Source organism: Coregonus clupeaformis, chromosome 13, assembly GCF_020615455.1.
Source record: "Coregonus clupeaformis isolate EN_2021a chromosome 13, ASM2061545v1, whole genome shotgun sequence".
NCBI classification, from domain to species: domain Eukaryota; kingdom Metazoa; phylum Chordata; class Actinopteri; order Salmoniformes; family Salmonidae; genus Coregonus; species Coregonus clupeaformis.
Genome location: NC_059204.1, coordinates 13,004,779 through 13,019,139, shown reverse-complemented (window position 1 = coordinate 13,019,139; position 14,361 = coordinate 13,004,779). Strand labels below are relative to the sequence as shown.

General features: G+C 41.1%; 1 protein-coding gene across 5 annotated transcripts in view; it reads left to right on the top strand.

Moving 5' to 3' along the window:
• LOC121579313 (roundabout homolog 3) overlaps positions 1 to 14,361 on the top strand; it is a 291,922-nt gene that overhangs the window by 140,951 nt on the left and 136,610 nt on the right. Inside the window, exon 1 of one of the 5 annotated variants that reach the window (XM_041893802.1) lies at positions 6,510 to 7,104. The exons of the other annotated variants lie outside the window; for them this stretch is intronic. Coding sequence (XP_041749736.1) covers positions 7,041 to 7,104 — 64 coding nt within the window. The 5' untranslated portion in view covers positions 6,510 to 7,040. Of the gene's footprint in view, positions 1 to 6,509; positions 7,105 to 14,361 lie in introns of those variants that run through there. 5 annotated transcript variants of the gene reach the window in all.

Sequence of the window (14,361 nt, the reverse complement as noted above, 5' to 3'; positions counted from 1 at the left end):
TAGAGTAGTGCGGTGGCTAGAAGAACCACATAATAGACTTTCCATCACGATCTGGAATACCAGTAATTTAAAGCTACTTTATAATAAGAGCCATAAAGCGACAACTCACTGGCACAATAAAATGTGTGTTTGTGTGGAAGAACAGATAAATCAAGGCAACAGCTGGGCGAGTGTCGACTTCCGACCAGGGATCTGTACCTTAAAGGCACTGTGCTCTCTGAGGAACCACAGTTCAAGTATAACTACACCCCAAATATATTGTGTGGGTGGGTTAATGAATCGAATGGGCCCCGAATTAGGCAATTATATGCTTTGTAAATAAGGGAATACTTTAAAACGTGTATAAATGCCTTGGAAAGCTGTTATCAAATTTTTCACAGAGAGATGCTAACTTTTTTACCTCAGAAATGTTGAATAGATGGGTAGTTACCATCTAGAATACAGGTTATTAAGTGTGTGTGTGTTTTTGTCCTAAACCACACTAATGTAGGCTCAAAACCTGCATTGTATTATTTATGCAGTAGCAGTAGCATTTGGACATACCTATTCCCAGAAGTAACATAAAATCCATTAACAGTGTTTTGGGTGTTGTAAAAACAGCTAGTAGACTCCCCTCACAGGCAAAAGCTTCCAGTTTTCAGAATAAGACAGGTAGCTAGTATGAAGTGATGGTGTAAACCCTTGCAGAGTCATGTAGTAAACATATAAATAAAATGGCAGGTAATTTGAAAAATGAAACACTGAAGAGTGGCACATCACATTTGCACATAATAAACCTAACTCAATTGCCTTAACATAATTTCCAGCAAACATTTAGAGCAGTTTGTGAAATGCAGTCAAGTACTATTCAGAGGCAGCGTTTTCGATCAGTCTCCATGGCAATCACAGTTTGATTGCTCTGCAATATGTGTGGACACTTGAGTTGTCGGATAGCAGTGGAATGAAAAATAATGAAATGGCAAGGCTTGGCAGAGGCAGATATGCAGTATATGCAACACTGAGACCCTTTGTGAAAGGGTGAACATTTACAAGCTAAAAAGACACAGCTCAAATTAAGATTCAATAGATTGTGCAACAGTTTGTTGACAGAACAATGCTCAAACAAACATGGAACATGAATAATTTGAATAACTCTGTATTATTGCTGTGTCATGCAAAAAAACTGTTTTCCACAATCCACATAACATGTGATCTTGCTTTGGAGTGCCACAACCAAGGGGCTATATGCTCGACAGACTTGCTTGGCCAAAGTCCAATTGGAGCTGTCAGCTTTAATGGTGAGTGGTTGATATGGAGCAATAAATCATGATACACTGGCACATGCTGAAATCCAGTCCAATATTTAATTAATTAGCCATATTCGACAGAGGGGTTGTCACTTCTGAGCCGGGCCATGTGATGGTCATGTGTGTTGTGTGATGTTTTGGGGGTTGTATGTATGGCTCACGTATACGATTCGAAGTTGTTGTTGACGCTGTCTGTCTTTCCAGCAATCATTATGCATGGCTAACCGTGTTGCACAAAGCAATTAAGGTTAGTTAAGCCATTTGCATTCTGATCACAGTTCACAATATTCTGAGATCTTTTTCAGCTTACTCTTTCAAGGCTAGTATGAACTTTCAACCAGGTCTCAGGGCAATTCGTAGGATTTGGTATGTATGACATATTCATTACGTTAGGTTACATTATGAATAGAATAGTGGTTGTACAATATCATACGAATTGGATGACGTAACGTATCATACATCTTGGAGGATGTATAGTATTATACGTCTTTCTCTGTTGTGTCTTAACAACAAGGGAGAATTACGGGGAGAATTGACATTGGTGGTTAGGAGAACTAACGACAAAGGTTAGGAGAATTTACGTAAAAGGTTAGGAAAAGGGTTAGGGTTAGGGTTATCTTAAATGCAACAGTTGTCTCCGACGTGACTCGAACACGTAACCTTTGGATTGCTAGACGGTCGCGATATATGCCCACCCTTCCTCCCCAACCAACCTCCCTACTTTTGCTGCTGTCTAAAGTAACTAGACCAGGGGTGTCAAACTCATTTTAGCTCAGGGGCCACATGGAGGAAAATCTATTCCCAAGTGGGCCGGACCGGAAAAATCATGGTATATATAACTTAAAAACAACAACTTCAGATTGTTTTCTTTGTTTTAATACGATCAACATACAACATAAAGCTGGAGCCTGAGGACAGTGTGTCCAAAATAGTACAAGCACAACATCACTATTAATCATAAAACACGTCAAGTTTATTTGAAAATTCTAAAGAAAAAGAACACACAAACACACAATGCCTCAGTGATTAACAGAACTGTTTCACAGATCACAGAACTATATCAGGTGTCATTTCTCAGGCAGAAATGTAGATAAAAATAATGAAATCCTGTTCCCCAAACAAGTGCAAGAACCACAGAGTCAAGAATAGGTTAAATATACAAATAAAATAAAATCAATTAAAAACAATAGCACATCAACATAAAAACATATAAACATAAATCTGAAAGCGTTGCTCAAACTCCCGTAACAGTCCCGTTATTTTTATCTTTGAACCGCTTCATGTCTGCCACATGTTGGGTCGCGCACACATTTTTCAGACAGGGGAAGTGAGCTGCATCACCACCGGCAAGTTGCGTCTCCCACAATGACAGCTTCAACTTGAAAGAACGTATGCTGTCATAATACTGCGTGACAACTTTGTTGCGCCCTTGCAGCTGTTTATTCAAGTTATTCAGGTGCTCTGTAACATCCACCATAAATGCAAGGTCCGGCATCCATTCTGCGTAATGAAATTCTAACACTGGTTTGCCCTTTTCTTCCATGAACTGTTCAATTTCTTCTCGTAAATCAAAGAAACGCCTCAGCACAGCACCTCGGCTTAACCATCTTACCTCAGTGTGGTATGGCAGGCCATAGATGTGGTCTTTCTCTCTGAGAAGGAAAATTAACAGTTTGGATGACCACCTTCATGACGTTATCCATCTTTAATGACTTGCAACACAAAGCCTCCTGGTGCAAAATACAGTGAAAAGTCAAAAAATCACGTCCTCCATTTGCAGATTGCACTTTCTCTCTGAACTTTGTCACAACGTCTGCTTTTTTCTCGATCATTGAGGGCGCACCATCTGTAGCCAGGCTGACAGCGCGGGACCAGTCCACTCCGACCCTGTCCAGCGCGCCGACGAGTGCGGTAAAAATATCAGCTGCTGTCGTTGTATCTGTCATCGGCACCAACTCCACGAACTCCTCGGTGACGGTCAATGTGTCATCAACTCCGCGGATGAAAAAATGGCCAGTTGTGCAACATCTGTAATGTCCGTGCTTTCATCAATTGCAACCGAAAACGCAATAAATGACTTTACTTTTTGCTTCAACTGGCTGTCCAAATCCACTGAAAGATCGGAAATCCTGTCTGCAACTGTGTTTCTTGTCAGGCTGATATTTGCAAAAGCCTGCCGCTTTTCAGGGCACACAATCTCCGCTGCCTTCATCATGCATGTTTTTACAAATTCACCCTCACTAAATGGTTTTGAAGCCACTGCGATTTCATTAGCAATGAGGTAGCTAGCTTTCACTGCAGCGTCACTGATGTCTCGGCTGTGAGTAAACACAGACTGCTGTTTCTTCAGACCCGCCAACAGTTCATTCACCTTCTCTCATCTCCGCTGTCCTTGAAAGTTGTCATATTTGTCGGCATGAAGACTCACATAGTGGCGACGAAGGTTAAATTCTTTCAGCACTGCAACATGCTCTGAACACACCAAACATACATCTTTCCCATTCAATTCCGTGATTAAATAGGATGACCATTTTTCTTGGAACACTCTGCACTCTGCGTCCACTTTTCTCTTTTTTGACAGAGACATATTGGGGCAATGAGGGTGCCAAAGCACATAATGTTAAAAGTAGAAGCCGTAATAAATATCGCGGGCAAAACAAAGTAGCTCATTGGCTGCACGTGCTTGACCTACTTGCTCTGCCCCGGTATAAACAGTTTGCTTGCTTAACACAATTGCTATTGCGCCATCCAGTGGACGCAATTGGAACAGCAGTTTATTTTATTGAAAAATTGCAGCGCATTTTTATACTTTACCCAAAAAATATTTTTTACTTTTTTTTAAATTTAAAAAATCATCTCGCGGGCCGGATTAAACCCGTTTGCGGGCCTGATCCGGCCCGCGGGCCGTACGTTTGACACCCCTGAACTAGACCATTAGTACATATCATATGTCTTGGAGGTGCTCAAAAATACGTATAGTATGCTTCATATGGCTCTGAGACCAGGCTGGAACTGTCCATCTGTTTACTAGATGTACTTGTACTGTTTTATCGGAATTCTACCCACAACAACTCAGACAGAAATGTAACAAATGTTTGTTTGGAATGCTAATGACGAAAGGAAAGGAGGGGGGAGAGAGAGAGAGAGAGAGAGAGAGAGAGAGAGAGAGAGAGAGAGAGAGAGAGAGAGAGAGAGAGAGAGAGAGAGAGAGAGAGAGAGAACCCCTAACTGCATCTCGTCCACAATGATAATTTGCTTCAAACAGCAAGGTGTGACAAATAAAGCAGAGGCACAGCAATAGAAAGATCACCCCCTAAAAAATGTAAGTACCTCTGGGGCCGAGACAGCATCCAACCATGTTGATAGTACGACATCTAATGCCGGATAATTCATCTAAATTCATTGACTGCACCATTTCGCAGACAGCTTGGCCAAATGTTTTATGGGGCCCCAAACTAGCGGCATCCGTCACAGATGAGCTGAAATGTATTTAGAGACTGCATCATCATGTTTTATTCAATTACGCACTGGAGCTCAATGAATCAGTTTTTGCAATTAAGTTAAACATGCACTTGCATGACACATGAGGGTGATGTCAAGGGTATTCAAAGTTAGGGTTGCTTTCCTTGGTGTTGTAGTGCTTTAGGAGAAGGATGCATTTCAAGCTAAATGTTGTTAGATTGTGTAGATTGTGTTAAGAATGCATGGATTTGTAAGTTAGGAATTTACAACAGAAACACTTTTTTTGTGAAATCTACAATGGTGGCCTACACCAGAATACCAAGGAATCTTGATAACATCCCAGTCCCTATGCACAGGCAGATCAGTAAATGCCATCTCCAGAAGCATTTCTATGAATGTCAAGCACCGCGTTTACTTGGGTGTTTTGCAATAAGTCATATTTATTTGACCGAGCGGCACTCTATCAAATCACTCCGTATTATTGCCCAGCGCGGGACTCGATGGGTCCTGCTATGTCCTGCTCTGTCACGTCTCATACACTGCGGTTTCCACCTATCTCCAAGCACATGTAATATTGCCTTTCGCCATCCATCAAGTCAAGACACAGCCCTCGTTCAGATAGGTATAGTGAGATGTTCTCTGAACGGTGGGGTTTGTTAAGACTCTAGAATGGTCCCTTTTATTCCCTGCTTTGTGTAAATAATATAATATAGGCCTAATGCCTAGTCAATGAGATTGTGAAGCCTGGTGTGTGTCTTTTCATGTAAGTCACATGATACGTTTACATTTTAATTTATTCCACCATCACGTGATTGATGCCACTATCCCAAGGTAAATGTTATGGTAGGCTAAATGAAATGCACATAGTGTTGAATAATGTATAGATATTGAAAAATATGATTATAGGCCTGGCATTCTGAATGCATCTTATTTGAACCCTCTAACTGGCAATACAAAATCTCTCCACAACCTTATTAATGAACACAAATTGTTCGACTGACATATGACATTCATACAATTTGAAGTGAAAATATTATCCTGATACTAACTGACCTCTTTTTGTGGAATGAATTGAGACCAACACATTCTATTGATCGGTTTGCAGCACTGGGTAGACCATATTTTAAAGGTGCAATATGCAGAAATCACTCTGCCTGGTTGCTAAAATTCTAATAGTTTGCCTAATTTCAGTTTATGTGACAAAACAAGCAGTCATTGTGTAGAGAATCATTGTACCATCTACACCGCTGTGAAATATATTTTCCATAACCAAAAATACTGTATTTTCAGCTGTTTGAAGCTGGTATACAAAACTGAAAGTAAAAAACTCAGAAACCTTAGAACGGGAAGCATAGAAATAGTGCACATAGAACAGATCTACCGCTTCTTAGAATTGCTTTAAATGAGAATGCCTCGCATAACTCGCATATCTATGTGAATTTGGTTGGGTCATGTAAAAATGTTAAGTGTTTTTATTACCCATACCAGATTGATTTGTATGCTCTGAACTTACTTATGCAAATATTAGGTCTACATCTTTTAAAAAATATATATATATATTTAGATTGAAGTAAAGGCGTTGGCTTAATTATACCTACAGTCTCAAAATGCGCAACATGGTGTGTGTAATTTGTGTGTAATTTTTGTCAATTCTAAGAAAGTTATGCAAAATATTTATTCACTGTCTCTTTAAGTGTTCACTCTTTCGACTACTATAGACAGGAGCTAGGGGGTGGGCTTTAGTCACAAGAACGTGTTTGGTGATAACAGGACTTGTAATTCTGTTCATTCATAGGAGGGAATGGGAGAAGGACACAGAGAAATAATTAAAGTCTCTATCAAGAATTAAGCTGCACATATTCTATCAGAAGAATACCTTTTTGATGAGGACATTGACTCTTAATACAGAGGGACGGCGTTATGAAAAATTCCAATCAACAGTGACAGTGGCAGAGAAAACTAAGAAAATAGCACATATTCTAGTGCCGACCGTATCCAGACGCGTAATTTTGCCATCCTTCCGCGCCTGTTGCAGGACATTATCAGAGGAATACATGAGATAAGTAGAACCCGAAAGGAACAAATTCTTCAGAATGTCTTATGTAGTCTTTTTTAAGCGGTTGTGATGCTACGAGAGGTTACGTGGTGGAAATTGTCTCAAAGTGTGGGGCTGACTTTCCAAAGTTGTCGGATGCCACTTCTGTAGACTTGACCGAGCATACCCACATTTGGATAATTTAGATTTTTGGGGGGGATACCTTTGAAGACAACTTTATCATACACCAGAGGGTAATGGAGTTTCGCCTCACTTTGGATACCCTACTGGTTTTTATTGCGCTTATTGGTTTGGTTTTTGGTAAGTTCAATGCATGATACAATTATCCTATTTCTTATATTTCATGCTCAATGATATATATAAATTTGCTATCCGTTATGATGCATTTGTTTTTGGTGACACTCTCGGGCCGTTAACCTATTAAATGAAATGTGTGGGTTATTTTTGCGCACAAGGCTTCTGTGAAAGATGCGCATTCACTTATACTCGTCTCGGTATAGGCCTAGTAAAAAAGTATTTAGGAGTGATCTTGAATAAGAAGATAATATGACAAATTGGTGTATTTTGCTCAAAACATTGACATTTGAAAAAGTTGATATGCTCATTACCACATTCTGAACAATGCCCTTAGATGCGCATCCTTAATCCATCCAGACTACTGTCTGTACCTTTAAATGAGGAAAATATATCCGTGTACCTTTAAATTAGGAAAATATATCCCTGAGGGGAGAAATGTTTAGGCTATGAGGCCACCTTGACAACGCCTGAGCAATCACAGAAATAACTCTTCAGTGATGCCACTGGGTTGGACACCACTTCAATTATGTAAACGAATTTGAGAGAGGAAAAATGGATGGCTTGGGGACCTTGGCAACATGTTGACCTCTGTTGTGACTGTGTCTTCAAGATCTGTATTCTTGAATAACTAATGAGAGGAGAGAGGGCCATAATTCGAACGGCTGAATGTTGCAGTTGTGAGTAATAAAGATGGATACAGTATGTCCCAATCACAGTACATTTCTTATTTGAAGTTTCACTGAGTTTTGTCACATAAGATGGATTGTTCTCAAGGGAAACTCACCCTGTTGATTAATACAAATAAGTTACCATAACTCGCTATCCCCATTGCATGTCGTATGGCCTCTGGGAGTATTCCCGGTCGTATGCAGGAGCCGATTTAACAGGAATGACTGGGTTTTTGTCATTTCCCGACAGCATGGTGTCTGGGGCCCTGTCTTATACTGCTGAAGCTGGCTTTTACGAGGCTGTAAACATAGTCTATGAACCCAGAGCGTGACAACATCTGGGAAAGCAATCCTTCAATGACTCCAGATGCTCCTATGTGACCACAAGGCTACACTGAATGCACACTCATTCACAGCTTTGTCAAACCTTCCTAATTCAATGTTCCCATAACCTCAAATCGAATCAATGTCATTTTCCACCAGATTTTCCTCTCTAAGTCCAAATATAATTGTTATCCTATATGTCCATGTTAAGAAGCAAGCTGTTTTCCACTGTACTGTTCGACAAAAAGTCTCCACCAACCATTCGCGCTATGCGGTGAAGGTCCCTCCATCTCCCATCTCTTTTTCACACCTGATAAGAGCCTTCAACGGGGGCCAGGTTCGAGTTTCAAGGCCTGACTTCAGTTTGTCAGTAAGGTGACCCTCAATCAACCCGGTCGCTAGTTTGTCAACCCTGTTGCCAGTCTCCTGAATGACCGAATGGGAGAGGGCCATGTGTTTGCTCAGCTCCTCTTGAAGTCGCTGGAAAATGGCCTCAGAACAGCTGTCGGTTTTCTCATGACTGTCCCCAAACAGGCCTTTAACGAGGCCAAAAAGCTGGGATCAAACCTTGGACCGTAATTACAGTACACACACATCCCAGAACAGACTTGGGTGGAGAATGGCTTAAGTTAAGGGTCTAGAGTGCATACAGCTACAATAGCAACCACTAGCTAAGCTATGCATCTCTCTGTCATCACCATTACTCAGTGAGTCCAATGATGGAGACTTTTGATGGGTAACAGGGATCCCTCACTATCCCACCATAGACCAGGCTCTTCTTGTTTGTCTGTCATAAACACTGTCTGAGACGTCTGACTGCCACCAGCCCATAAAACATACAGTAGACAGAGAGCCGCATCCCCAAGTGAGGACACCAGACACCATAATCATCTCGGTTCCGATCTAAAATCGTCACTTTGATAGGATCTAGAAAGATCTACAGACAGCGAGACACATCAGTGAGACAGAGGGAGAAAGTTAGGTAAGACACAGTCAGAACCCTCTCTGTCAGAGGCGTCATGCCCAGAGGGGGCACGTGCCCCCTCAGATTATTATTATTATTATTATTATATTTTATTTTAGTTGTTGTTTCTCTGTAATACTACTAGCCACCTAGCAAGTATATGAATAACTAGCTACCAAGAAGCCATTTCAGGCTATCAATCAAGTTAGAGTAGCTAGCTTGTCTAACTATCTTAGCTGGCATGCCAGCTGGCAAGGTTGGTAGACTTTAGAAAAGCAAGAAATGACTAAAGGTACTGAATAAGACTCACAGATTACACAGATTTTAGCAGAGATGCAGAGAAGCATATTTAGTTTCTTAAGTCAGGAGTAAACAGACAGCTCAAGAGGTATGCTTAGATATGCAGAAAAAGTAACTTTATTTTATTTTAATTTTTTTTACATAGAATTAAGTATAATGATTATGGCTCTAGATTGCAGGAAAAAGCTGTGTCAGGTGTTTGAAAAATGCAACATTCTCCAATTTACGGACCGGCCCCCAGCCATCCTCATGTACTTTGTGCCCTCTCAGATTATTGGGGTGCATGACGCCCCTGCTCTCTGTTGCCTCTCAGATAACACACACACACACACAGGGTAGTGCGAGAGGGTAGTGCGTACGGCCTAGTACATTACTGGGGCCAAGCTTCCTGCCATCCAGGACCTATATACCAGGCAGTGTCAGAGAAAGGCCCCAAAAATTGTCAGACTCCAGCCACCCTAGTCATAGACTGTTCTCTCTGCTACCGCATGGCAAGCAGTCTACGTCCAAAAGGCTCCTAAACAGCTTCTACCCCCAAGCCATAAGACTGCTGAACAGTTAATCAAATGGCTACCCGGACTATTTGCATTGACCCCCCTTTTTTTACGCTGCTGCTACTCGCTGTTTATTATCTATGCATAGTCACTTTACCCCTACCTACATGTACATATTACCTCAATTACCTTGACTAACCTGTACCCCCGCACATTGACTCGGTACCAGTACCCCCTGTTTATAGCCTAATTATTGTTATTTTATTGTGTTACTTTCTTTTTTTACTTTAGTTTATTTAGTAAATATTTTCTTAACTCTTATTTTTCTTAAAACTGTATTGTTGGTTAAGGGCTTGTGAGTAAGGTCTACCTACACCTGTTGTATTTGGCGCATGTGACTAATACAGTTTGATTTGATTTGACACACTACCAGTCCCCCTCATAGCTCCTCTCTTCGTCTGTTATCAAGCAGATCAAACAAACTGTCGATAACTTGGGAAGTGTTGGCATGAGCTGTTGAGTTGATCCATCACCCATAGTGTCACTCAGCTAACCAGGCATAAAGACATGGTCAAACTCTAAATCCCTCTCACTATTAAAGACAATCATGATATTCCTCATGTGTCTGCTAATTGTCATCAGCCAAGGTCAGTTATCATAGGCACATACTAAAATAACCATCAACAGGCAGAAAGTAATTTGAAGGTCGGACACATTCTTATTCCGAGGGCTTAAAAGAGGCACCCTAACCTCTTTGCCACTGCCAGATAGGGCTGAGGTATCCAGTTCACCCGGGCATAAAAAAAATAAAATAAAAACACAGGGGGCCATTTTTTTAGCAGTGGCTGCTGACAGCACCTCTCTACAGACCTTGAAGAGTTCCAGCGCGGCTGTCTGAGGTGAAAAGGGGCCACAGGGCCCTCAACAATACCAGCGTGGCATCAATCTGACGGGGCCCTAGGCCGGGGCCCCAAGTCGCAGACAGCTTAATGGCCGGGGGCATTAGTTCCAGTGGCTCAGTGGTTGTAGGGATGTTGATGAAACGTTGTGTGGACGCTGACCCTCTAGCACTGGTCACACACTAAAATGGACAGAGAGAGAGAGAGAGAGAGAAAAAGAGAGCGAAAGGGACAAAGTATGACTGTTACAGTTTTATGTTTCTCAGGATTTTTTCAGTTTTACCATAGAAATACAATGCATAGAATGGATTTTTTATCCTGTCACTGTCGACTCAAGCTGTCAACAACATTTTCTGCATATTCCGTTAAACTTCTGCTACTTGAGGACTATGTGTAGTTATATACAGAACAGCGTGATGTGGGCTGAGGAAGAAGACATTTCAAACACTGCAAGTCTCACCCCTCCACATTTTATCAGCGGAGGCTCTCAAAGTGTTTTCGATTTCAGAGATACCGGTTGAAATGATTGAATTGCAAATTAATCGTTTTCTTTGCATGAAATGGAAAAGTAAATAGAATGTTTTCCCTGCTTTTGCTGTGTTAATCCAACATTAAAGCAAATGCTGCGATCGTTATGTGTTTGTGAATACACATTCATTTATTTCTGGAAAACCAGGGAATTTTCAGAATGTTACTGGAATTTTGAAACCCTTAACCTACACTTATAACCCCTAACCTATACCATATGCACACAACCAACACAACTTTTCCCCATAGGAGTCTTGACTTCTCTGTTCCCTTGTTTCCCCCTGGCATGAGGCACATTCTTAATGCACTGTCTACAGCATGTACGCCCTTTTATAAGAAATGGAGTGTGTGTGTGTGAGCATATGTGAGACACAGGGGGAGTGACCTGTGTGGCGCTGTGGTGATAAAGACAGCGTGGGCACTGGAACATAGCAGAGGAACTGTCCTACTCCACTCAGACATCCTATTCACAGCCCCCCCCACTGCCCTGCCCAGACCTCACAAGACCCCACTGTCTGTCTGTCTGTTGGTCTGTCTGTCGGTCGGTCGGACTGTCGGTCTGTCTGTCAGGGAGTCACACAGAGAGGCAGCATGTCTAGGGCAGTCAAATGGCAGACCGTTTGTTTGTTTGGTGTAGATGTGTCTGTGAATGCACTGTGTGTTTGCGCTGTATGTGTTTGTCCATGAGTGTGTGTGTGCCAATTTTGTGTGGCGTTCGTATTCAATCAATACTCTTGGTGTGTGTGTTTCGTTTTAATGTCACATGCACAAGTAGAGTGAAATGCCTTTCTTGCAAGCTCCAAACCCAACAATGCAGTAATCAGTATCAATGTAGCACTAAAAAGAACAAAGTAGAACAAAGACACATGAGAAATAGAAATAAGAAGAACACGAGAAGTAAGAAGCTATATACAGGGCCATTTCCAATACCATATTTACAATGTGCAGGGATACTGGAGTGATAGAGGTAGATATGGATAGTGGTAAGGTGACTAGGCATCAGGATATATAATAAACAGAGTAGCAGTAGCGTGATTGTATGTGAGTGTGTTTGCGTGTTTGTAGAGTCAGCATAAATGTGTGTGTGTGTTGGAGTGTGTAGAGTCCTGTGAGTGTGCATAGAGAAAGTGCAAAAATAAAATACAAGGGTCAACTCAGATAGTCTGTGTAGCCATTCTGTTAGCTATTTAGCAGTCTTGTGTGTTTGAGGTTGTGTAGTGGACCACTTCAGCCCGGTATCATCCTGATGTTATCTTGTGAATTGAATAACTTTTCTGTCAAAGAAAATCTGAAAGATGTATGGAAATCCCTGTGATTACATTAAGGGACATTTCCCTTCTCTGCTTCAGTTTGATCCTCCTGATGTAATGGAGGTGATGGAGGTAATCGGTAACTTAAAGATATCACCAGCAGGTCATGATGAGATTGGTGCCTCTTTGGTGAAATCAGTGTCTTCCTCGATTATTGTGCCTCTAATGTACAGTATATCTTCACCAAATCAATGCAAACTGGTATTGTTCCTAAAGATTTTTTTTAAATGCCAAGGTTACCCCCGCTATAAATCTGGGGATCCAAGATCTTTTACAAATTATCACCTAATATCTGTACTACCATGTTTTGGTGTATAAAATAATGTTGAAACATTTAAAACCAAAACTGTATTATATGGTTTTCGTAAAAAACGGCTTTACAGATATGGCTCTTTTACAACTTGTAAATAAATCTTTCTAGATTTATCCAAAGTGTTCGACATGGTTGATCATTAAGTATTACTTGCTAAATTGCATTATTTGCACAATTTGTATATGCAAATGGCTGTGCACCTACCAGGGCCAAGATATCCTGTGGCGTTCCACAGGGTTCAATCCTTGGACCTTTGTTATTCCTAAACTATATCAATGACCTTGCTGCTGTGTCTTCTACCATACATCCCATTCTTTTTGCTGATGATACCAACTTGATTTTATCACACAATAATTTTGATTAACAAATCAATGAAGCCAACTCAGGCATGGCCAAGTTTTCTGAATGGTTCCAGATAAACAAATTATCTTTAAATGTAAAAAAGAATATAAAGAAAATCCAACTTCATTGTATTCACTGGTAAGAATAAGAAATATTGTTTAAAAAAAATGGCCAGAATCTCAATTGGTTTGAATGAAATGGACCAGGTTTCATCCACTAGATTCCTAGATGTTCTAGTTGATGAAAAGTTGTCCTGGAAAGATCATATTCACTTTGTCTGCAGCAAAGTGGTGAAGTCCGTTGGTATCATCAGAAAGGCTAATGGTTTGGTTCATCAGGCTTGCTTCCTAACACTATAGTACAGCTTAATTTACCCATATCCCATTTACTGCAATGTTGTCTGGGCATACGCTTCCTACCTACACAAATTACTCATCACACAAGAAATTTGCAAGACTAGCCACCTACTTTAACTACTTGGCTCCGTCTGCCCCTCTATTTAAGAAATTAAATATATTGTCTAAGGACAACATTAATATACTCCAATTATTAATTCCCAAATCCATGCTTACATTACAACACACTGTGATATCCTTCCCCCTCCCAACTGCCACACCTCACATGTTACAGGAGGGGTTCGCAGTTCCGGAGCGACCCACTAGGTGTCATCCTCCAACATCCTTAGGCACCTCCTCACTCACAGTCGGGACTAATCATCTTCCTATTGGTGTTACCTGTGTCTATCTGGTTCACCTGTGTATTTATGCCCTCACTTCCCTGTGTGCCCTTGCTCAGTTTTCTCTGCTAGTTTCACTATGCCAAGCAGTACTAATCAGTGTCTGATCGCGGGACGTATGGACAGGTACGTGAGAAGTGTTCTCCCTGTTTATTTATTAGTTCAGTCATAGTTAGTATTTCGTATTTTTGGCTGTCTGCTTGTTTTTTGGAGTCTTATTTGCTCCGCCTTTCTTTTTCGTGAAAAGTTTTTCGTTATTTTGTATCCTGGCTTCGGGACCATCAGTAAAGTTCCTTGTTTCACCATCTCTGCCTACTGCCTACTGTCTAACCTGCACCGCACCTGGGTCACACCTCACACCAACCCTTACACTCACATAGTC